Raw genomic sequence first — 26,266 nt, 5'->3', positions numbered from 1 at the left:
CCCAGGGCTCACCGCATATCTGAGCAGCAGGAAGTCTGCTGCTCTAACTTCTGAGCAGACATATAGTTTTGTTCCAAGCTAGGCATCACATGTAGGAAATTTTTAGGCAGAGGAACTGCTATTTTAGGCAGAGGAAATAGCAGCAAAAAATAAGACCCCAGGGGAACCAAACCACATACAGACCAACCTGCCCCAGGAGAGCGCTCTCATCTGATAGGTTCTGCTGGGTGGTCCTCCTGAGCATGGCGCTGCGGACGGGCCAGCCCAGGCACTGGACCAGACACGGGTACGAGGGCACAGCAGGGCATGGACTCCTGGGCAGGAACAGGCTGGCAGGCAAGGACACTGGGCCAGACTCATGTGTGAGGGGTCATGTCGCAGCCCATGGCTTTCCCATCAACCGCCTGGGGATGATGGATGGGCCTCTTTTTTTTTTTTTTTTGGTCTTTTTAGGCCTGCACCCTTGGCATATGGAGGCTCCCAGGCCAGGGGTCTAATCAGAGCTGTTGCTGCCAGCTTACACCAGAGCCACAGCAACGCGGGATCCGAGCCACGTCTGTGACCTACACCACAGCTCAGGGCAACGCCAGATCCTTAACCCACAGAGCGAGGCCAGGGATCAAACCCCCCACCTCAAGGTTCCAAGTCGGATTCGTTTCCGCTGCGCCATGACAGGAACTCCCTGGATGGTCCTCTTGACATTCAGATAACTGGAGTGGAAAGATCGGCACAGATGATGGCACAGCTACAGTGGCCAGTGAACTGTGCTGGGAAGAGCAGGGGTGGAAGGGGTGCTGTCTTTTTTCAATTTTGTTTTTATTTTTGGTTGAGGAGGGCAGCGGCTTGAAGTGGGATCTCAGTTCTTGGACCAGGGATTGAACCTGGGCTGCAGCGATGAAAGTCCTGAATCCTAACCCCTAGGCCACCAGGGAACTCCCGAGAGTTCTTTTATGTGGCAAATATATGAGACGAATAATTCTCTACATCTGTACATCAATCCACTGTGTGCCACGGTGCTGCTCAGGATCTCATCAGACCCAAGGTGAGCCGGGATGTGGTACAGTCTGCTTTTCAAAAGAGGACACCACGGGTCCGACAGGTTAAGGACTTACCGAGGTCAGAGGGCTGGTAAGTGACAAAGTCTGAACCAGAAATCAAACATCTGGCACAGTGACAAAAGGACTTGAGCATTCAGTTAAAAAAAAAAAAAATTATTTCTCAGATATGCAGTGAGGTCTGAGAATTACGTCAAAATGTTATCGGGTGAGTAGTCAAGAGTACAGATTAAATAAGATTAGTCATGAGTTATTATCATTTTAATTAGAGGAGGACTACATGGGGCTGCGCTGTGTTATTCTTTCTTCTTTCCTTTTTCCATGATAAAAGTTTAAACATTTTTTCATGCTCAACAGTATATAACTGATGCCTTAGCCCCCAGGAGTCTGAATCAAAAAAAACCCCCCAGAAAAACGACAATGTCCTGTGACAATGGAGATGAGCTCAGGGCTCTGAGGATACAGGCGGAACAGCTTTTAACAAGGGGCTGTTTTAAAATCTGTTGTTGACAGATCTGTCTCCAGGTATAGAGACCATTTTTTTTCAAGACCAAGAGATTATTAGTTAGGAAGTGTACTCCTTGGCCTTCCTGTGCATAAAACTGACTTTACAGCACTTGGCAGAGGTCCTGCGTCTCGGCCGCATGCCGCAAGCGCCCTAAAACCCACGACGACGTTGCCTGAGTGACACGGGGCCAGACATCTGCAATCCCTATCAGTTCAGTAAACTAAACCTACCCATCAGCCACTCCCCTGACCAGAGGTCTACCGGCCAGCACTTTTGGCAGGGCCGACCCTTCATCGTGATGGCACTGAGGCAGGACAGAGTCCAACTTAGCGGGGGAGTCATCACAGAAAGCCAGACCGCTCTCAGCAGAGCTTTACTGCTGAGGTTGTCCAAGTGCAGTTCGTTTCCACCTCGGAGAAGAGGCGGGCCGGCTAACACTGAGATGCCTGCCGGCCCCCGCCCTGCCCCCCGGGGAACCACGAGGAGCTGAGGAAGGGCTGCGGGGAGCAGCTCTGCTGTGTGCCTGTGCCGAAGCTTCTCCCAGGCTCATCTGAGCAGGGCCTATGGAGGCTGACGAGCCAGGTGCCCACAGAGGCCAGGCGGGGAGTAGAGAGGTGGACAGCAGCGGTCACAGAGGGTGAAGTGAAGAGGGGTGTCCCATTGACAGAGGCATGGCTCTTCCGGTCTAGCCACGTGCCTACTATTTGGATTTTTATCAGCAATCTCCTGGTACTTGTTTTTTTTAAACATGGTAATTAACACTATAATCTAGCCACGCTTGTACGTGAGATCCCAATGATACTCTACCAGTTTTCTTTTTTTTTGTTTTTTGTCTTTTTAGGGCTGCACTCGCGGCATAGGGAAGTTCCCAGGCTGAGGTCCAATCAGAGGTGTAGCTGCTGGCCACAGCCACAGCCACGCGGGATCAGAGCCACGTCTGCGACCTATACCACAGCTCACGGCAACGCCGGATCCTTCACCCACTGGGCAAGGTCAGAGATTGAACCCTCATCCTCATGGATACTAGTCGGGTTCGTTAACCACTGAGCCACGACAGGAACTCCAGTTTTCAAATTCTGATGTGGGCTGAAACCTTGCCATAAAGAGATTATGGAGGCCACTCTGTCCCCTGACGAACCAGATAAGGAGGGGCTGTGGTTTCTCACAGAGGCTGGACAGTGAACAACTCAAAGGAACAGGCTGTGTCACACTCACTCTTCGGAGAGACTGAATTCACAAACACATATCAAAACAGGACTCTGACTCACAATCTGCAACCCAGCAACCAGCTCAGGGAGCCACCCTTTATCTCAACTGACCAGCCCACAAAGCCAGCCTGCCACCTGCAAGTCAGACTGGTAGGCAGTCAGACCACTATTTCTAGCAACCGATCCAGGAAACAAACAATAATCCCTGTAAATAATCGGCTCAAAAATGACCAAGTCTTGATTACTAATTGACAGCACCCCTAATTCTTGTCCCTGCTTCCGACTTAGGACCAATCAGAGAAAGGCAGGTTCGCTCCCCTAACCAATCACAGGACGTCCTGCTTCTAGATAGCCCGCCTCCAGCTTCCCAGGGCTGATGGCCTCCAATCAGGACACAGCGGGAGCCTCGCCTTTTCTCCGCTGTAGAGCTTTTCCACTCCTCTGCCTGCCGTCAAGTCTCCAAAACCCAAGCAGAGGCAGTCCTTGCTCGAGCAAGCTCTGAACAAACAGCCCTCGTCTGTTCTCGTTTGGGTGGTCTTCGCTATGGCCACACTTTGTACGCGTGGGGCTTGTTAGGAAGGTGGCTGGATGGCTTGTGCAGGCCTGCGGGGTCGTCGGAAGGATGGCTCTGGCCACTTCTATCAGGTCACTGCACCTTTCCTCTGAGTCCCCAGCAACCTGCCCCTGGAGTATGAAGCAGCCTCCTATGGTCTCCCTGACTTGTCCTCCACCTGCAGCCAGGCTGGGGCTGGGCACCCCCACCTCCACCCCCGCATCACCTTCCCCAAACCAGAAGCCAACCAGTGGCTCCCCTCACCCACACCTGCACTGCGGGGCGGCCCCCTGGCTGTACACGCAGCTGGCGCCGGCTGTTTCTGTCACTCACACCCATCTCAGCACCTGCACTCGTGATCTCCTTCCGGAGGATATGGGGACCACACTTTCTGGATTCTCTGAGAATATCCCAGCCTCAGATTCAGCCTTGGAGTTCCCACTGTGGCGCAAGGGGATCGGCGGTATCTGGGGAGCACCGGAAGGTGGGTTCGATCCTTCAATCCTCGGCCCAACACAGTGGCTTAAGGATCTGGCGTTGCTGCAGCTGCAGCTTAGGTCATGACTGTGGCTCCGATCTGACCCCTGGCCCGGGAACTAACTCCATAGGCCACTGGGCAGCCAAAAAAAAAAGCGGGGGGGGGACGTGGCCTTATGGGCTACATGACAATTTCCATCACACGACCCACGACCTCATGGATCTTCTGAGTCAGCACACCTGCCCCCCAGCCCCAGAATGTGCAAGGAGATGATAAGGCCAGGGACCCACTAGGAAGGGAAGGGCGCGCAGGGAACTGGTAGCAGGAAGTACTCTGTGCCAGGTACTTCACACAAGTTCCCTGTTTAATCCTCACAGCTTTTCCATGAGGTAGATAAGACTTCCTTTATAAAACAGAAAGCTGAGACTCAGGAAAGGAAAAAAAAAACAAATACACTCTCCTAAGTCCCTGATTTGAACCCAGGTCTTCAGGCCGTTCCCACCCCTGCCAGTGGTGCGTCCCCTCCCAACTGAAGAGTCCCCGCCCCTCCCAACCCTCCTCCAGCTGCACACACAGCCAGCCCTGTGGTCAGGATCCAGCACAAAGTGCATTCCAGACCCGATGATGTCCACACGCGGGAGAGTGTGAAGAACGCAGGGGTTGTACTTGCCAGGGCCGTCCAGCCTTGGCTTCCTGAGCCGCAAAGTCATCAAGGGGGCGCTGCGACTTGGGACACAGCGAGTCCCTCAAGAGCCAGAGATGCGAAAGCAACACTTTTGCTTCCTCCGTGGTTGCAGGGCTTCCAGAGCCCAAAGACTCCTGGCTGAGCACGTCACAACTGCCTGTTGTGAAATTCTGTATGTTGAGAAACGCATAGAGTCACCTTTAAGATGTTACTTTTCATGCTGATTTTACGCGGCTTTTCGGTGCGGATCATAATAAGCCTGATCCCCCTTGATCAGTTGGAAACGCAGGCAGGCTTGACAGCGGGACGCTCATTACCTGTTCATTACAGCCAAAGGGGAGAAAGGCACAGTGAAATCGTCAAAAGCAGGAGGAAAAAGGGATTTGGAGCCAGGGTCCGTCTCATCCTTGCCGAGGGCTCCTTGGGAAGAGAGGGTGGGTACCAATGTGACTGCAGGTACAGGACGGAATTACTAAACTGTACGGTCAGCAGCATCACTGACTCATCCCAAATGCACGCCGTCCAGCCCTGTGCCTGAGCCCAAGGGAGCAGACATGGTCGTGCAAATCCGCATGAGAAAAACACAGCTAGGGCGAGGGCAGATGAGAGGTGTGACAAAAACGGAAAATATCTGTCATCCCCAGTGTTCCTCTGACACTTCGTTCCCTAATCTATTTTTGGCACATGCATTTCAGTTCACTAGTGCTTTGCCTGAACATTGTATTACTTATTCTGCTCACTGAAATAATGTCATCGGAATTTATTTATTTATTTATTTATTTAGCTTTTTTTAGGGCCGCACCTGCGGCATATGGAGGTTTCCAGGCTAGGGGTCTAATCGGAGCTGTTGCTGCCAGCCTACACCAGAGCCATAGCAATTCGGGGTCTGACCCACATCTGCGACCTACACCACAGGTCACGGCAACGCTGGATCCTTCACCCACTGAGCAAGGGCAGGGATCGAACCCACCACCTCGTGGTTCCTCGTCGGATTCGTTTCTGCTGCGCCACGACAGGAACGCCATCGTCTTAATTTTTCAATCTAAGATTTTGGATGGTTCACCTCATTTGTCCTTGGGACAACAGACGATTTTAAAACCCACTGAAGTTAACAGAAAACATAACAGTAAAGGACAATTCATCACCAAAGGTTAATGCTGGAGAGCAGAGCTCAGGACTTCACAGCAACCTCGCGGCCCCTTAGGAATGAGTGAAGTCAGAGAAGAAACACCAATGCCTGCTAAAACCGGGGGGTGGGGGGGTTTAAAAGGGGGTATTTACTTTGTCCCAAAGTCCCTCCCTGCAAAATACTTATGAATCACAGAGGAAAAAGAGTCACTTCACAAGCGGAGAAGCCCGGCTGGCCCGATCCTCATCAACACTGTACATCGCCCGAGAGGGCACAGAGAACGCAACCCCATTTCTCGATGAGTTCTGCCAAATGAAAAGCATAAACTGAAATCTATGAAAAATCAAACGCACGGTTACCATAGAGGAAAACGTGGCGAGGGGTGAGGGGTGGGGGGGAGGAAGGGATGAATGAGGAGGATGGGAATGACTCACACACAGCACTGTCTACGACAGATCGTTGACAAGGACCTACTGCACAGCACCCGGAAATCTACTCCATAGTCTGCCACAACCGACACGGGAAAAAAGAATGGACATGTGCACACGTGCAACTGGTTTACTTTGCTGTACACTTGAAACGAATACAACCTAAGTCAACTATGCTGCTTTAAACTTTTTTTTTTTTTTTTGGTCTTTTTGCCATTTCTAGGGCCGCTCTCAAGGCATATGGAGGTTCCCAGGCTAGGGGCCTAATCAGAGCTGTAGCCACCAACCTACGCCAGAGCCATAGCAATTCGGGATCCGAGCCGCGTCTGCAACCTACACCACAGCTCACAGCAACACTGGATCCTTCACCCACTGAGCAAGGCCAGGGATCAAACTCACAACCTCATGGTTCCTGGTAGGATTCATTAACCACTGAGCCACAAAGGGAACTCCCCTGCTTTAAACTTTTAAAAAATAAAATTAGATTTTTTTTTTGTTTTTTGCAAAAAAGCATAAATTGAATCTGATCCACAGGAAGCATCAGACAAACCTAAACCTAAGAACATTCGGCAACTGCTGTCCACTACAGCAACCACAAGTGCACAGGGCGGCTGAGCAGTGGCAACGGGGCTGGTCCAAATTAAGATATGCTGCAAGTGTAAAAGACACACTGGATTTCAAAGATGTACTACTTGCAAATATAAAATATCTCATTAATAATTCTTATTCTGGAGTTCCCGCTGTGGTGCAGTGGAAAGGAAGCAGACTAGTATCCACGAGGATGCAGGTTTGATCCCTGGCCTTGCTCAGTGGGTTAAGGATCCGGTGTTGCTGTGAGATGTGGTATAGGTTGCAGATGAGGCTGGGATCCTGTGTTGCTGTGGCTGTGGTGTAGGCCAGTGGCTATAGCTCTGATTTGACTCCTAGCCTGGGAACCTCCATATGCCATGGGTGCAGCCTTAAAATAATAATAATAATAATAATAATTTTTATATTGGTCACATTTAAGTGAGTCTATCTGGGATATTAACTTCACCTGTTTCTTTCTTTTTTTTAACGTGGCTACCAGAAAACTTTAATGACACACGGCCTTCTATTTTCAGCAGACAGTGCTGTACTACAAAGTACTTAGCCTGTAATCTTCAAAAATGCCCAAGTCCTAAGAGTCTGGGAGTTACTAGGAAATTATTCCCAGTTGAAGGAGCCCAAAGAGACCACATGTGTGTCATCTGTGAGCAAAGTGACACAGGGCCTTACAAGGCCAAGGGAAGGAGCTACACTTTAGAAACCTGCTTGTCCCCCTGCGTGACGCATACAGGTCACAAAGCACATGCCATATGTTACCATCAGGAAGCCCTCTTGTGTAGGGGCCTGATCAAGGTTCAGCAGCTACCAAGCAGCAAAGTGGGTTTAAGTGTAGATTTTGTTTTAACAATCTTATTGAGAAATAATTAATAAACATTTTTTTTTTTTTTTTTTTTTGTCAGCTGAGCCCATGGCATGCAGAAGTTCCTGGATTAGGGATGGAACCCGCGCCGCAGCAGTAATCTAGACCACAGCAGCGACAACACTGGATCCTTAACCTCCTGTGCCACCAGGGAACTCCTTCAATTTTTTTTGTCTTTTTAGGGCCACACCCACGGCACATGGAGGTTCCCAGGCTAGGGGTCCAATCAGAGCCGTAGCCTCTGGCCCATGCTAGAGCCACAGCAACTGGGGATCCAAGCCACATCTGTGACCTACACCACAGCTCACAGCAACGCCGGATCTTTAACCCACTGAGCAAGGCCAAGGATTGAGCCGGAGTCCTCATGAATACCAGTCGGGTTCATTAACCACTGAGCCATGACGGGAATTCGGGTACTCCTACAATTTTTAAAGGATACAATTTAATGAGTTATGATTTATGCATGCACCCTTGACACTATCGCCATAATTAAGATGATAAACATATCCACCACCCCTTAAAGGTCTCCTTGTGTTTGTTACCCCTTCTCTCTCATCTCATGAACTTGTCCCCTACACCATCCCCAGCAACCACTGAGCTACGTTCTGTCACCACCGCCAAGTACGGCTTGTCCGGAGTTGCATATATATGGATTCATGCAGTATATGTACTCTCTTTTGCTTGGCTTCTCCACTGTGCATGACCAGTTTGAGAGGCATTCAAACTGCAGCAGGTAGAATGATTTGCTCCTTGTAATTGCTAAGCGGTTATCCCATCAGATGGATAATACCACAGTCCATTTATCGGTTCCCCTGTGGATGGACAATTAGGTTTTCAGTGTGGGGCCATTAACGTAAACCTACTCTGAAGACTTAGGCACGAGGCATTGTGCAGCTAAATGTCTTCATTGCTTAAGCCTAAAAACAAATACAGGGAGTTCCTGTTGTGGCGCAGTGGTTAACGAATCCGACTAGGAACCATGAGGTTGCAGGTTCGGTCCCTGCCCTTGCTCAGTGGGTTAACGATCCAGCGTTGCCATGAGCTGGGGTGTAGGTTGCAGACGCGGCTCGGATCCTGCGTTGCTGTGGCTCTGACGTAGGCTGGTGGCTACAGCTCCGATTCGACCCCTGGCCTGGGAACCTCCATATGCCGTGGGAGCAGCCCAAGAAAAGGCAAAAAGACAAAAAAAAAAAAAAAATACAGGAGTAATGGCTATGTCCTAAAACTGCCACGTTGGTTTTTTTAAAATGGCTATGCCATTTTACACCCAACAGCAGGTGAGTTTCGGTTCTTCCATTGTCTCGCCAACACAGGACATGTGGTCTTTCAAATTGTAGCCATTCTGATAGGTGTCTAGTGGTATCACATTGTGGTTTTAGCTTGCATTTCCTTTTCTTTTTTTTTTGGTCTTTTTGCCTTTTCTAGGGCCGCCCTCGCAGCGGATGGAGGTTCCCAGGCTAGGGGTCGAATCGGAGCCGTAGCCACCGGCCTACGCCAGAACCACAGCAACTCGGGATCTGAGCCACGTCTGTGACCACACCACAGCTTATGACAACGCCGGATCCTTAACCCACTGAGCAAGGCCAGGGATCAAACCCACAACCTCATGGTTCCTAGTCGGATTTGTTAACCACTGCGCCACGACGGGAATTCCCATCCTTTTTTTTTTTTGTCTTTCAGCTTGCATTTCCTTAACTAATGAAAGGCTCAGCTTCTTTTCATGTGCTTACTTGCCATCCATATAACTTCTCTGGTGAAGTATCTGTACAAGTCTTTTGTCCACTTTTTTTTTTTTTAAATAGCCACACCCACAGCATATGGAGGTTCCCAGGCTAGAGGCCCAATTGGAGCTACAGCAGCCAGCCTACGCCACAGCCACAGCAACATCAGATCCAAGCCTCATCTGTGACCTACACCACAGCTCATGGCAACGCCAGATCCTTAACCCACTGAGCAAGGCCGAGGATTGAACCTGCAACCTCACAGTTCCCAGTCAGATTCGTTTTTGCTGCACCACGATGGGAACTCCTGCCATGTAAATTTTGGAATCAGCTTATCAATTTCTATTAAAAAAAAATCTAGATACTCATGTTGCAACACAACAAAGGGTGGGGAAAAAAATGTAATTGTAATGTATACATGTAAGGATAACTTATCCCCTTGCTGTACAGTGGGAAAAAAAAAACAACAAAAAACCTGCTGGGATTGGATTGAGATTGAGTTGAATCTATGTATCATTTGAGGGAAAGCTGATAACTGTGTTTTCTGGCCCATGAACACCCCATGTCCCTCCATGTATCTGAACCTTCTTTAATTTCTCTCAGCAGTAGTTTGTGGTTTTCAGTGTACAGGCCTTACACATTGTTGTCAGATTTATTCCTATTTCATATCTTTGATGCTATTACAAGTGGGTCTTTAAATTTTTTTTTTTTTTTTTTAATGTCTGAGGATTCACTGCCAACACACAGAATTACAGCTGGGTTTTGAGATATGGATTTTGCATCCTGCAACTTGACGAAACCCACTTCTCGGTTCTAGGAGCTTTTGAAAAGATGCCACCAGTTTTTTTACAGAAACGATCAGGTCTGGGAACACATACTTTCTCGTCTTCCTTGCCAATGGGGATGCCTCTTCTTTTTTTTTTTTCTTTCCCTTGCCTGAGTGCACTGGCGAGAGCCTGAGTGCACCGGTGAACAGAACACTGGTGAACTGGTGCAACAGTGAACGGCAGTGATGAGAAGCGACCTTCCTGTCTTGCTCCTGATAGTAGGGGGGAAAGAGTCATCAGTCTCTCACAATCAAGTGTGTTAGCTGTAGTTCCACACAGATCCGCTTTATCAAGTCAAGGAAGTTCCCTTCTTTCCCGACTTGCTGAGGGTTTTCTATCAGGAACAGATGTTGGATTTCTCAAGTCTGGGCAGACCCTGGCTGATTCTCCGCTGCTGCTCTGTGCCCTGATGTCCCTTATTGTGCTCATATCCCGCTCCTGAGGATCTCCTGAGTTTGCTGTAAGGCACTTCCGCGGCATCATGCCAGGGGAGGTGTTGCCTGTTGTCAGATGCTTTTTCCGCACCTATTGAGATGATCATACGGTTTTCTTTTTCAGCTTGTTGCTATGAGAATTACATTGATCTCCAAATGCTAAACCAACTCCGCATTCTTGGGATGAACTACACTGGGTCATAGTATATCATCCTTTTTATGTATTTATTTATTCATTGATTTTTGCTTTCTAGGGCCGCACCCACGGCATACGGAAGTTCCCAGGCTAGGGGTTGAATTGGAGCCGCAGCTGTCGGCCTACACCACAGCCACAGCATCGCAGCATCTGAGCTGCATCTGTGACCTACATCCCAGCTCACGGCAACGCCGGATCCTTAACCCACTGAGCAAGGCCAGGGATCAAACCTGCATCCTCGTGAGTACTAGTCTGGTTCACAACCTGCTGAGCCACAACAGGAGCTCCTGAATCATCCTTTTTATACATTGCTGGATTAGACTGGCAAAAACAGCGTTTAGAATTGTAGCATCGATGTCCATAAGGGACCTTGGTCTTTAGTTTTTTCTCCCTGCAGCATCTTTGTCTGGCTTGGCCATCAGGTTAACGCAAGCCTCAGAGAAGGAGTGGGGAAGCGTTCCCTCTTTCTGGTCAATTTTCTGGAAGATTTTGGGTGGGACTGGTAATACTTCTTCCTTGAATGTTTGTGAATTTCTACTCAGCAGGGAAGCCACCTGGGCCTGGAACAGGCACTATCCCCACCCCAGTTCCTTGTAAACATCCCGAGAGGGTCCCTACTTCTTTCAAAAGGTTCTTTCCCTGGTCCCCAGGTCGTTCTCTCGCTGGTCAGTTCTCAGCCAGATCCTTGATGGGGGTGAAGGGGGTGCTGTATGGATCTCTGCTTTTCTCTCTGTGGATCGCTCTTCGCCAACGCCCTGTCCTGCAAACCCCAGCCGCTCTCTCCTCCTTGGACTCTCAGCTCAGAGACTCTGTCCAGCCTGCCTGGGTTTCCCCTGTGCCATGGCCTGAAAACTCTTTCACAGCAGTGAGCTGAGGCAGCGGCAATGCTCACCCCGTTTTCCCCTGGGGTATGAGAAATATAACTTGATCTTTGTCCCTGTTCCTGGCATAGAGCTTCTAAAACTCTTGGAATTTCCAGACTGATAAGATGACAGGCCTGTCTCTTGTTCTAAAGAGATAATGACATGACTCTTGGCAGGTCCCTAAGTAACTAGCTGCCAGAGAGACAAAGCCTTGATGAGATGCTTGGAACCTTCGGTCCCATCCCACAGCTCTGGGGAGAGGAGACTGAGCTAATCGCCAATGGCCAATGATTTGATCAATCAAGCCTATGTAATAAAAAAAATCCCCCCCCTTTTTTTGGCTTTATTGGGCCACACTCACAGCATATGGAGGTTCCCAGGCTAGGGATCGAATCGGAGCTGTAGCCGCCGGCCCAGGCCACAGCCACAGCAACATGGGATCTGAGCCACATCTGCAACCTACACCACAGCTCACGGCAACGCCGGATCCTTCACCCACTGAGTGAGGCCAGGGATCGAACCCACAACCCCATGGTTCCTAGCTGGATTCATTAACCACTGAGCCACGGCGGGAACTCCAAAAGAATCCCTACAGGATGAGATTTGGTGAGCTTCCAGGATAGTGAACATATCAAGATGCTAGGAGAGTAGAGGAGTTACTTGGCGGTTCAGCAGGTGAGGATCTGGCATGGTCACTGCTGTGATGCAGGTTCAATCCCTGGCCTGGGAACTTCTGCAGTTTGCTGGTGTAGCCGAAAAAAAAAAAAGATGCTAGGAGGGTAGAGCACCCAGAGATAGCATGGACGCTCCAAACCACCCCTCCCCAATACCCTGCCGTATGCATCTTATCCATATGGCTCTTCTTTCAGTCACTCCTTCTGAGAGCCTAAATAGTTTTATGATAACCCGGCACAAATGCAGGTAAAATGTTTTCCTGAGTTCTATGAGCCATTCCATCCACTCATGAACCTGAGGAGGGGGTCGTGAGAACCCCTGACTCATCGCTGGTCAGTGAGAAGGAAGTATGAGTAGCCCGGGACTTGCCACTGGCATCTGAAGTAGGGCTGATCTGGTGGGACTAAGCCCCTCTCACTGGTGGGGGGATCTGACGCTAACTCCAGGGAAACTGTGTCAAAATTGAAGTGCATTATTGGACACCCAGTTGGTGTCCAAAGAACTGGGTGTGTGTGAGGGGGTGGATAGTGTTGGAAAAGAAAATGCATATTTGGTGTCAAGAGGGGAAAAAAAGGCCTCACTGCCTACCTTTCCAGAGAGCCATGTCCCGCATTGACAAATGTCCAGGGTTGCATTTATTTTGTCCATGTTTTGATTGTTTCAGACCAGAAGGCAAATGAGTCCCTGTTACTCTATCTTGGTCAAGAGTGAAACCCTCGAATCCCAGTCCTCTTAACCCCCGCTCCCTAGGCCTCTCATGCTTCCATCAAGGGGGCTTATCCTGGAGTCATCTGATTCCACGTCTGTATGACTCATGGGAACCAAGACGAAGCAAAAGCTGCCTCTCTGTGTCACCAGCCCTGCGCGGATGCCTGGCCCACGGGGGACATCTCAGGAAGTGCTACTGGCAGACCACAAGTGTGCCCACAAGGCCTGGATCAAACTCTAAGGTGCTCTAAGAACACAGGCCCCCGGCGGCAGGAAGAAAAGGCCAAGGCTTTCCACCAGGATGTCAGGAAAAAAAAATAAAAAGTCTTCACCAGCCAGGACATGGGGGAAATTTGCTTTCCTCTAATGGCAGCAAGGAGCGAGTCCAAACAAGAGCCCAGAGACTAGGAAGTGCTTTGATAAACTGGACAGATGCCATGGGAAACTGCAATTAGAATAACTTGCAATTTCAGTCACTCCTTCTGAGAGCCTAAATAGTTTTCGGGTTGGTAAAAGGGGACTTTCTGGGACTCTCTTCAAAAGGAAGGCGCTTCAGAATCTGGGTCTTACAAGTATTCATTTAATTTTAGATCATTTCATCCCGTCATTCCTTGGTTTAAAAACCTCTCCAGTATAACGTTAATGCATAGACACCAACTTTTCTCTCTCGTTTCTTTTAAAACAGAGGACGGGAGAAAACAAACTCTCGCTCTATCCTGACTACCCGAGGCATAACCATATCTTAACGCGCAGAAGTGGTACGTGAAGGGTGAAGAATAAAAAACAATTCTGGAGTTCCCATCGCGGCTCAGTGGTTAACGAATCCGATGAGGAACCATGAGGCTGCGGATTCGATCCCTGGCCTTGCTCAGTGGGTGAAGGATCCGGCGTTGCCGTGAGCTGTGGTGTAGGTCGCAGACGCGGGCTCAGATCCCGTGTTGCTGTGGCTCTGGTGTAGGCCAGCAGCTGCAGCTCCAATTCGACCCCCAGCCTTCGAACCTCCATCTGCCATGGGAACGGCCCTAGAAAAGGCACAAAAAGCCAAAAAAATAAAAAAATAAAACAATTCCTAGACACATTTTACAGGACTTTCCTAAATTAGGTCATGACAACTTTAAAGGTCAAATAAAGGCAAAAACAGTTTCATTTTTAGTACTGAGGCATCAGAAAGCTCCTTGCAGGGAGCTATGAAACTTCCCCATCATCATTAGAGCTCCCATTCAGGACCTAGAGGAGAAACTTAAAAGGGAGAAGAAATGGCCACACAGGGAAGATTAAGAAAAGCATGATTCTGCCCATCGCTGGTGGCCACGGAGGGCCAGGCTTAAAGTCCTGCTGTGCTTTTCAAAGAGCGAGAAAAGGCAGCTTGACAGGGGTGATGGTCCCTTTCCAGAAAGGAGGCTCTCACCAAAGACCCCGACCTACCCCAGTCTAGGCAATTAGAGCAGGTGTATGCTCTCCAGAAGGAGAGTCTCACACACAGTAATAATTACATCACTCTCCCGCTTCAAACCCTGCGAGGGGTCTGCAATGTCCACAGAATTACGTTAAACAAAACAAAACAAAACAAAAACATGATGGTGTACAGTCATGGGCTCTTTATAACCCGTAAACCCACACGCCACAACTAGGTATCTCCTTCCCGCACAGCATGTGCTCCTGTCCAGAGTTTCACAAAGCATGTTATTTGCAGGTCAGGTAAGTTTGGACACTTAAGATTAAACAACGTTCAAAGGGATTCCCTGGAGTTCTCCTGCGGCGCAGCAGGTTAAGGATGCAGCATTATCACTGTGGCGGCTTGGGTCGCTGCTGTGGCGTGGGTTCTCTCCCTGGCCTGGGCATCTCCACATGCTGTGGGTGTGGCCAAAAAAAAAAAAAAAAAAAAAAGGAAAGAAAAAAGGATTTCTTACTGCAGGGCTCCTCCAAGGTTTTAATTGGCCACCGTGCCCCACCAAGCTCCCAGGATTTCCCGTGGACACCTCACTGGACCAGCCACTTCACACGCCGGCTCTTCTCTGCATGCCACCCTCTTTCCTCTCCCTTCCTCTGCACAGCAGGGAGAATACTGTCTCCGCACCGTCCTCCCCGCTTACTCCCCTTCCCCACTCAGCCCCCTGGGATCTCAGCCCACACGGAAGACTGCAGTTCTCCAGATGTGGCACCGTCTCACGTCCCTCCAGGGGTGGGCCCTGGGTCCTCCCCCCCCGCAATAGCTTTCCCGGCCCCTCTCGGCCAGGCTCACCTCTATGCGCTCTCCACTCCGTCTTTTGAAAATGAGAAACACAGAAAGACAAACACGTGGAATGAAAAACAAACACACATTCCTGTTGAGCAGAAGGGCAACCATGAGACTCTACTAATAATGCCATGTTGACTTCTTTCTCACAAATAAAAGAACAAAACAGGATACCGATGATGCATCCTCTGATCTCCAGTAAGAAAACAAGCCCGCTCCTCTCCCCAAAGGCAAGCATCTTGCAGTGTGGACTGTACGCCCTTCTCACCCACTTTCAGACTCTTACATGCAGGTGTACGTACGTATTCATGAACAATGAAGGTTGTTCGGTTTTACCAAAAATGCAGCACAGTGACATTACACAACAGATATAATTCGTCAACTTTCTTTTTCTTTCTTTCTTTCTTTCTTCTTTTTTTTTTTTTGCTTTTTAGGGCCACGCTTGCAGTATATGGAAGTTTCCAGGCTATAGCAACACCAGATCCGAGCTGAGTCTGCGACTGACACCACAGCTCATGGCAACACCGGATCTTTAACCCACTGAGCGAGGCCAGGGATGGAACCCACATCCTCATGGATACCGGTCAGGTTCTTAACCTGCTGAGGCACACAGGGAACTCCAACCTTCTTCTTCACTCAATAAGATCTACCAATACTGATTTCACTGACCTATCCACCTGGACCCTCGTGCTTCTACTGCTACTTCTGGTTACTGAAACCAGTCCTGTCTCTAAGGGCTCCACCTGTATTATCTTATTTACCCCTCCCAAGAGCTCACTGAGAAGACCCTCCCGATGCCCGATGCCCACGGCTGCTCCAGGACAGGGATGGCACTCCACCGGTTTGGCCAAGTCCAAGGCTGTGCCCTTCGCCTCTGGGCTAAGCTACCAATAGCCAAATGGAACCTTGCCTGGGCTGCGTATGTTGTATGTATCCTGTCTCTTAATGCTCTGAACCACCTTAGGTATGAAGTATGAATAATTATCCTCATTGTAGAGATGAATAAACCTGGACTGGAGAAGGCGCTAGAGCTTTAGTGTGAACCATGACTATCTAGCATCCAAGTTCTCAGCCACTGGGCAAAATGTCAGATTTACTTGAAAAAAAAAAAAAAAAAAGTTGGAGTTGCTGCTGCCGTGCAGTGGGTTAAGAATCCGACTGAAGCAGCTTGTGTCACTGCAGAGACACGGATTCAATCCCCAGTTGGGCAGAGTGGGTTAAAGGATCCAGTGCTGGAGTTTGCATCATGGCACAGCAGAAACGAATCCGACTAGGAACCATGAGGTTGCGGGTTCGGTCCCTGGCCTGGCTCAGTGGGTTAAGGATCCGGCGTTGCCGTGAGCTGTGGTGTAGGTTAAAGACTCGACTCAGATCTGGCGTTGCTGCGGCTGTGGTGTAGGCCGGCAGCCGTACCTCCGATGGGACCCCTCGCCTGGGAACCTCCATACGCCGCAGGTGCGGCCCTAAAAAGCCAAAAAATAAAGGATCCCTCGTTGCCTCTGCTTGCAGCACAGGTCGCAGCTGTGGCTCACATTCAATCCCTGGCCCGGGAACTTTCATCTGCTTTGGGTGTGGCCATAAAAAATGAACAAATGAATAAACAAATAAATAAAAAGACCCCCCCCCTTTTGCAGGGGCTGCCGTGAGATCGTGCGAGACCTCAGCGCCCAGGTCGGGAGTGTCGGTTGATGGGCTGCACGGTGCTAGTCCGAGGTCGCCAGCAGTCCACCACGGTGTGGCGGCCAAGCACCCAGGGGAACGGGGGAGGGATACTCACGGTCATGGACCTTGTAGCAGTGCCTCTGCAAGCGCTTGATGTCGCACTCCTCCAGCACGCCGTGGGTCATCAGCAACTGGAGGAAGCGCCGGTGGACGTCGGTCATGACGCCCGCTCTCCGGGTGCTGCCCTGCATGAGTGCGGGAACTGCAAAGGAAGCGAAGGGAGTCGAGTCACGGCCCAGCGTGCCAACCAGCAACACGCCACGGGCCGCACCGATTTGTACGTCCACAGATACAAACCGGGCATGGCTTTTTTTTTTTTTTTTTTTTAAGGTTTTACTGAAGCAGAGTTGCTTGGCAGGGCTGTGCGCATCTCCGCGGCACAGCCAAGGGCCTCCGAGATGTGGGGACACACCGGCATTGTCTTCCCAATTCTGTTCCCTCGGGGATGATCACAGACTCCTGGGCAGAGTTCCCCGTGCTTTATATGCAGGTCCCCATTGGGCAGTCATGCCAGAGACCTCTGTGGGCATGTGTTTGGTGTGGTGTCTAGAAGCAAGTTCAGGAGTTCCCATCGTGGAGCAGTGGTTAATGAGTCCAACTAGGAACCCTGAGGTTGCGGGTTCGATCCCTGGCCTTGCTCAGTGGGTGAAGGATCCAGCGTTGCCATGAGCTGTGGCGTAGGTCGCAGACATGGCTCGGATCCCGCGTTGCTGTGGCTCTGGCGGAGGCCGACAGCTGCACCTCCAATTCCACCCCTAGCCTGGGAACTTCCGTATGCCACGGGTGTGGCCCTAAAAAGACAAAAGACCAAAAAAAAAAAAAAACCCAAAAACAAAAACATACAAAAGCCTAGTAACAGACGAAGCACCAAAAAAGTGGTAGCTATTTTTACCAGTAGACGAGTCTGAGTCTGAAACTTGGCTCAGCCTCCTACCAGATCTACAGCCTGTGATAAATTTAGCTGAGGCCCGGTTTCTCACTGTAACATTAGAGAACTATTGGAAAACACTTCATAAATGCCAGGCTCCTTCTCCTCTCCCAAACTGCTAGTAAAACAACTGTCGTGGGAGGACTACAGGGTGTTTTTAAAATCTCCTGCTCTCTACTAAAATGCTATCTTTCCACAAACCACAAAGATCAGAGCTGATAAAAGGATTGCACAAGCCCTGATCAAAAAGCCAGCTCCTGCCACAGAGAGGCGGCACAGTGCAGGGGCGAAGCCCGCTGGTTTAGAACCTGGCAGGTGGCTTTAAGACCACTGCTTGCCAGACTTGTCCGACCTTAAGTATCACTTAACCTGTGTATCAAAAAACACAGAATCTGGGAGCTCCTGTCATGGCTCAGTAGTAACGAAACCTACTAGTATCCATGAGGACACAGGTTCGATCCCTGGCCTCGATCAGTGAGTTAAGGATCTGGCATGGCCGTGGGCTGCACTGTAGGTCACAGACTCGGCTGGGATCTGGTGTTGCTGTGGCTGTGGTGGAGGCTAGCAGCTGCGGCTCCAATTCGACCCCTGTCCTGGGAACTTTCATGTGCTGCAGGTGCAGCCCGAAAAGTAAGGAAAAAATGCAGATCCCCAGGCCTTTTCTGGAGGTTTTGACTGCAGAGGGGCCTGGAAGTCTAAGGTTCTAACATCCACTTCAGGTGATGCCATGATCTTGGAAGAAATTTGCTGTTACCTTAGGCAAGTATAACATAGACCCATTTTTAACTAACATGCCTAATCTCAGTCTTTTCACCTATAAAATGGGGATAATAATAACTACCTTTAAAGCATAAGTTGCAGTTTAAATGAGACATGACTCTCCGGGGTTTGCCAAGAATCTGGCACCAGGAAATACACAAAAAGGCTAGTTATTACTCTTTTTTTTCTTTTTCTTTTTCTTTTTTTAATGGCCTTCACACCTCTGGCATATGGAAGTTCCCAAGCTAGGGGCCAAATCTGAGCTGCAGCTGCCAGCCTACACCACAGCCACAGCCATGGCAACACCCGATCTAAGCAGCATCTGCGACCTACGCTGCGGCTTGAGGCAATACCAGATCCTTCACCCACTGAGCCGGGGCCGGGGATTGAACCCACATCGCCATGGATGCTATGTTGGGCCCTTAACCCGCTGATCCACCATATGAACTCCCTCGTTCCTGTTCTTTTCCAACAGCAGCATCAGCTGGGCCTCAGAGCTGAGCCGGTGCCCTATCTCACGACCAGCTTCTCCGACTGCCTGCCCACTAGCCTCGAGAGTATCTCCCCGGCATCTCGGCCTCAACCAGTTCTAAACTAGACTCGCTTCCTCCTCCCACCATCCTCAACCCTCTCCTTTCCCCGAGTCCTCTTCACGAACCATGTGGCTTGGGTGTTAGTATTCACACAGACACACGGTCCTGAGCATCAAAACCTGGTCCTCCGCTCCCTCAACCTCGGATCCAGCCCATCATCAAGTCCTGCCAAGTTCATCTCCACCACTAGGATCGAGTATCTTAATCAGCCATTCTATTTTTATATACTGAGCATCCCTTATATGCCAGCGGTTGTTCCAGGCACAAGAACAGAATGTGCCTGGCTAAGGAATTTGGACTTTCAGCTCAGAAAACTTTGGAGATCTCAGGCTCTCCAAAAACTAAGGCCCTTTAAGCAGATGATAAAAGCCAGGCTGTTAAATCAGATCAAAAACTTGTCAAAGTGAATGATGAATAAAACTTAGCTATATGATACAAAAGTTAATTCTCTTTTTTTTTTTTTTTTCCGCTCTTTAGGGCCCCACTCATGGCATATGGAGGTTCCCAGGCTAGGGGTTCAATTGGAGCTGCAGATGCCGGCCTACACCACAGCCACAGCCATAGCAACTCCGGATCCGAGCTGCGTCTGCAACCTACACCACAGCTCAGGGAAACGCCAGATCTTTAACCCACTGAGCGAGGGCAGGAATCGAACCCTCAACCTCATGTTCCCTAGTCGGATTCGTTTCCACTGTGCCACAACGGGAACTCCCCTATAAAATTTACTTCTAAAACATACGAATGCTAAAAAATTTAAAGTAAAAGGACAGGAAAATATGTACTCTGCAAACTAACAAAAAGAAAGCTGGTGTGGCTATATTAACAGGACATAAAATAGGCTTTAAGGCGGAAAAGCATTACTAGAGATAAAGACGTCCACATAAAGCAATAAAAAGTTTCAATTACTAAGAAGATGTAACAATTTTAAATGTTTTAAACACCTAATAACAGAGCCTCAAAACAGTTAAGACAAAAATAATCAGAACTACAAAAAGAAACATATAGGAGCGCCCGCTATGGCACGGTGGGTTAAGAACCTGATGGTAGCAGCTCAGGTTGCTGTGGAGGTGAGGGTTCGATCCCCCGCCTGGCACAGTGGGTTAATGGATCGGTGTTGCTGCCGCTGCATAACTGTGGCTTGGATTCAGTCCCTGGCCTGGGAATTTCCGTGTGCCGCGGGTACAGACATAATTTAAAAAGAAAAAAAAAAAAATACAAATCCACAACCACAGTGGGAGATTTTAACATATCCCTCTCAATCACTGGTAGAATGAACCAAAAAAAAAACCTGTAAGTTTAGAAAAGATCTGTACAACACAGTGAACAGCTTAATCCAATGGACATGCAGGAAACACTGCGCCCAACAGCTACAGAATACAGAATCTTCAAGCACACCCAGTACAATTTTACAAAGTGCCACACATGGGCCGGAAAGCAAGTCTTAGCAAACTAAAGGACTGGTCTCATATAAAACACGTCCTCTGGCTGCAATGCAATAAAAGCAGAAACCAGAAACAAAAAGAAAAGTAGAAAAACTGTTTAGAATTTCAGAAATACACTCTTAAGCAATCTATTATCAAAGAGGAATTATTAATGGAAGTTAGGAAATATTTTCAACGGAAAAAACCAAAGTATTACACACAGAAACTGGTGGGAGAAAACTCTAGCAGTAGAGAGACATTAATAGCAATAAATATTTATCTATTGTAGGAGAGGGTGTGAAAGTAATGAGCTAGATATTCACCTGAAGAAGCTATAAAGAATAACAGCAAATCAAATCCAAAGAAAATTAAAAATAAAGACCAGAAATTAATGACACAGAAAACAAGTCCGTATCAGAAAAAATCAACAAAACCAAAATTATTCTTTGAAAAAACTTAATAAAAGTGGCAAACCTCTGACAAGATTTTTCCAAGAGAGAGAAAACTTATAAATACACAATATTTGGAAGGAAAAAGGGAAACTAGTTGCAGATACAAACATTTTAAAAAAAGATATTATAGACTTAAAATAATCTGACATTCTAAATATGTACAAAGTCACAGGAAATTCATTCAAAACTAACTAAAGATCATTTCAAAACCTAAACAATTTTACAACCATTAAAGATATGGGAAATTTAAGAGTTCCCGTCATGGCCCAGTGGATACGAATCAGACTAGGAAACATGAGGTTGCAGGTTCGATCCCTGGCCTTACTCAGTGGGTTAAGGATCCAGTGTTGCTCTGAGCTGTGGTGCAGGCCGAAGATGCGGCTTGGATCTGGCGTTGCTGTGGCTGTGGTGTAGGCCAACAGCTGCAGCTCTGATTTGACCCCTAGCCTGGGAACCTCCATATGCCATGGGTGTGGCCCTAAAAAGCAAAAGCCAAAAACAAGACATAGGAAATGTATCTTCCCACAAAGAAAACTTTGGGTCCCAACGGATTTATCAAGAAGTCCTACCAAACATTCTTGAAACAAATATTTTCAAATGTTATACAAACTCTCCTAGACCCAGAAAAAGTGCAAACTGTCCTCAAATCATCTGATAAGGCCGATATAAGTTGGGGCACTGAAATCTAACAAAGGCTTCCAAAGGAAGCAAAATGAAAGCCCAGTATCTTTCATAAACACAGCTGCAACAGTCTTAAGCAAAATGTTAAAGTGAATCCAGCAATGTGAAAAAAATGAAATATTGTGATCAAGTTTGGCTTATCCTAGCAGTGGTTTGACATCTGAAAACCCATCAAATGTCAACAATATCTCAGCAAAGCTGGGGTGGAGGTGGTGGGTGGGAGAAAAGGAGAAAACCAATCAGTGTTAGCCAGCACATGCATAGAATAAAGGAGAAAAGCATCTTAATGTAGGTAGAAAATACAGTTGATAAAATGCTGGAGTTTGCGTCATGGCTCGGTAGTTAACAAACCTGACTAGTATCCATGAGGACACGGGTTCAATCCCTTGCCTCGCTCAGTGGGTGAAAGGATCCTGTGTTGCTGTGGCTGTGGCTGCTACAGCTCCGATTGGACCCCTAGCCTGGGAACCTCCATATGCCATGGGTGCAGCCCTACCAAAAAAAAAAAAGTTGATAAAATGCAGCATTTGTTCATACTAAAAACTCTTTAACAAACGTGGAATAGAAGGGAACTTCCTTTATGTACTAAATGACATCTACAAAACCCCAAGGCACACATCATACTTGAGGATGAAACATTAAAAGCCATCGCTTTAAAATTCAAGTTGATCCAAGGCAATGCATCAGCACAATTCCAATCAAAATCCTAACATGCTTTGGGTACATGTCTGTGTGTGATTTGACAAGATGATTCCAAAATGTGGAGTTCCCGTTGTGGCACATTGGTTAACGAATCCGACTAGGAACCATGAGGGTGCGGGTTCGAGCCCTGGCCTCGCTCAGTGGGTTAAGGAGCTGTGGTGTAGGTCGCAGATGCAGCTCGGATCTGGCATTGCTGTGCCTGTGGTGTAGGCTGGCAGCTACAGCTCCATTAGACCCTAGCCTGGGAATCTCCATATGCGGTGGGTGTGGCCCTAAAGGACAAAAGCCAAAAAAAAAAAAAAAAGTACTGGAAAATGGAAAGACAAGGTAGCAAAGCCACTGTTGGGAGAGAAAGATAAAGGCAGGGCTTGCTACTAGGTACCAAGACTTATTATAGAATAATGAATAAAGCACGACAATTGTACAAAAATGGACAAAGAAGAACAATGGAACAGAACAGACAACTAAGAAATAGAAACATGTGTGTATATATATATATATATATACATACATATATATACATATACATACATATATATATATACATATATATGGATATTTGATATATTAGAGAAACGGAACTCCAGTTCAAAGCACACTTTTCAATGAAAGGTGCCAGAACAACCCATTACCCACACGTGAAAGAAAAATCAAAATAAAACTAGACCCTTAGGTCATATGATGCACACAGATCAATTCTTAAGGATAAAAAGTCATAAGAAAGGAGACACTATAAAACTTCCCAGACAACACCGGAGTATATCTTTATGACCCACAGGTGGGGAAGGACTTCTTTAAAGGATATGAAAAGTGCAAACCATAAAACGACACAATGATAAACCCAACTGTTAAAATGAAGAACTGCTGCTCACCAAACACACAGCAAGGGGAGGCGACAGACAAAGAGACAGAGAAGCCAAGCCCAACCTGGAAGGTATGTGAAACACAGTGAAGCCACGATCCACATAATCTGATCCATATTCAGATTATACCAAGAACTCTCACAAATCGGTAAGGGGAAGACAACTGCACGAGGAAAAGGAGTAAGAGAAATGTCACCAAGAGAATGAACGAAGGACTAAGAAACACAGAAAGAGATTCTCAGTGTCGCCACGCCCATCACCAAACAGGCACAGCTTCTTAAGAAGGACAAGGCTGAGACGTTCATCAACTGCTGGTCGAATAGTAAGTCTTAGAACCCCTTCAGACATCCATTGGACATTCCTAGCACATCTGCATCTCCCCAGAAATCCACTGTTAGGTACATACTTCACGGAAACACCCGCATTTACCCCAAGAAGTATGTTTACGAAGCGCAATGTAGTAACAAAGATCAGGCAACAGTACGAGTGTCAATCAATGGAAAATCACCTACATAAGGCATTTATAATATGGTGGAAAAAAAAAAACAAAAAAAACAAAAAAACGATGCAGAGCTACTCACAGGAACATGGATGCATCTCAGAAACATAACATCATGTGCGAAAATCAAGTCACACAAAATATATTCAGGTCCCATTTACATGGATCCTGGGGCCTGGGAACTTCCACCTGCTGTGAGTGCCCACCACCACCCCCCGCCCCCAAAAGAACCCATTTACATAAACTCCAATCTCCCAATGAGCAAGACTGTGCCCTGCATTCACGCGAGAGACACAGATACTAAAAATTACATAGAAAAATAAAGGAAGGATAACATGATATTCAGGGCAGTGGTTATCTTTTGGGGAGGGGAGAAAAGGATCCAATGGTGGCTTTGAGGATACAATACTGTTCTATTTCTTAAAAGTTCTATTTCAGTGGAGGCTTTGAGGATATGAAATGTCCTATTTCTTAACTGGGTGGTGGGTGGACGGGTATTCACTGTAGTTTTGTTCTTTAAATTTACATCACACATTTCTATGGGCATATTACTTATCCTAATTGTAAAAAGAAGAAAATGATGTAAAATACGTTAAGTAACAGCCAAAATAAATTTTACTAAGAGGACGGAGGTAAAGAATGCTATAATTTGGGGGGAAGGGGTGGGAAAATTAAGTGGAAAGATAATCTATAGACTTGTTTATGCATAGAAACCAGTTGTCTCTATGAAGGGGAGATGGGCTAGCCATGAGCATGTATTACCTACCCAAATTATTATTTTATTCATTTTTTTTACAGCCACACTCGTGGCATATGGACATTCCCAGGTAGGGGTCGAATCAGAGCTGCAGCTGAGGCCTACACCACAGCCACAGCCACACTGGGTCCGCGCCGTACCTACGACCTACACAATGCTGGATCCTTAAACCACTGAGCAAGGCCAGGAATTGAACCTGCATCTTCGCTGGTCTGGTTCTTAACCTGCTGAGCCACCAGGGGAACTCCTAGGTACCCAAATCATTTAAAAATAGAATGTCTGCAGAACAAGCAAACCTCAAATAGAACCATCTGTGCCAAGAGCGAGATATATATGTGCATGCTTCCTGTGCACAGTCCTATTTAATCCTCCCCAGAACCTTATGAGGAAAGCATTACTGACCCCATTTTTCAGATGAGGAAACAGAGGCTGAGAGGGCACAAGGCCACACAGAGTTAGTGATGGAGACAGGGAGTGACCATACAAAAGCATGGTTAGAAACTGCCACACCCCCAGTACAAACAAGGGCAAAATATGAGTGGATCAACAAAATTATGATTCCAGGTTTTACGTGCAACGCTTAAATCTAAAAAGTTCTCAAAAACAAATCCTTTAAGTTTGAAAACCCCATCTGGCTTCAGGTGAGACTATTCATGCTTGTTGTTTACCTTCTTACTGGGAATATGCATCTATTCAGCTGTGAAAAAAAAGTAATGTATCTGATGACAAGACGCTGCCGGAGACCCCAAGGAAGATAGGACAGGACATATAATATATGCCCCAAATTACCTTTCGAGAATCCTAGAAATTCGGGATTGTGAACACATCTAGCCTCGGAGCTTTAAAATAAGGGGCTGTGGACTTGTACAAAGAAGTTGTGGACCCCAAAAAGAGAAGCCCAGAGTCGGTGAGCCTGACAGGGTAGTCAACGAAAGCCGTATTTTACGTATTCAGTTTAGAGAGAATTCTAATGCTTTCTCAGCTAATATTAGGATGTAAATTACCTAATATTACGATTTTAAAATGTCTGTGGGTGAGGGACTAGGTTCCGGTTTACCTGCCTCTGCAGCCCCTCTCAGGGCCTCAGTTTCCCCATCAGGAAATGAGAAACCGCGGCCCCCCGGCCCCCGAGGCCACACTGCGACACAGCATCGGGCCGACCCCCGGGGCCTGACCCCCACCTGCCGCCCGCCCCTCGCCTTCCCGGACAACTCTCTTCCTTCCCCGTCAGCCTCGCGCCCCCGCGGCCCGATTACCCACCGCGGCGCCCAAGCGCAGCCCACACTGCCGGCGGCGTTAGCAAAAAGGTGGGCTCGGCCCCTCCTTCGGGGCGGGGCGAAAGCAGTCGGGGCACTACCATTGGTGGTTCTTGCAGATTCGCTCCTCCCATCAGGTGACGCACTTCCTGTTCTCCCGTTGCCATGGTGCCGGGGAATCCGCCAGTTAGGGCAGGGGTAAGCGCATCCCACGCGGGTCACGCCCTGCACCTTACTGGAAAGGGCTTCCGCTTTTCGTCCTCCGCCTCCTGCCCGGCAGCTACCCCCCACGCGGTGAAAAGAGGAAGACCAAGAATGGAGCCTTAGTGTGACCGATTCCGTGGGCACAGCTTAGTGCCTCAGTTTCTCCATTTATAGAACTGACAGAGCCACTTCACCATCAAGAACGAGGCTTCTGGGAGTTCCCGTCGTGGCGCAGTGGTTGACGAATCCGACTAGGAACCGTGAAGTTGCAGGTTCGA

At 48.1% G+C, this 26,266-nt stretch overlaps 1 protein-coding gene across 6 annotated transcripts in view; it reads right to left on the bottom strand.

Moving 5' to 3' along the window:
* The window catches only part of NSMCE1 (NSE1 homolog, SMC5-SMC6 complex component), a 40,074-nt gene extending 14,183 nt beyond the window's left edge, over positions 1–25,891 (bottom strand). The window contains exons 1-3 of one of the 6 annotated variants that reach the window (XM_021086450.1): positions 25,586–25,769; positions 25,318–25,441; positions 16,929–17,075 (exon numbers count right to left, since the gene is read on the bottom strand). In XM_021086450.1, the coding sequence (XP_020942109.1) occupies positions 16,929–17,064 (136 nt within the window). In that variant the 5' untranslated portion in view covers positions 17,065–17,075; positions 25,318–25,441; positions 25,586–25,769. The other 5 variants (XM_021086448.1, XM_021086452.1, XM_021086453.1 and 2 more) reach the window with 5 other exon arrangements.

The sequence above is a fragment of the Sus scrofa genome, chromosome 3, assembly GCF_000003025.6.
Source record: "Sus scrofa isolate TJ Tabasco breed Duroc chromosome 3, Sscrofa11.1, whole genome shotgun sequence".
Lineage (NCBI taxonomy): Eukaryota > Metazoa > Chordata > Mammalia > Artiodactyla > Suidae > Sus > Sus scrofa.
Note: the sequence above shows the minus strand (reverse complement) of the source record. Positions and strands in the feature narration are given on the sequence as shown.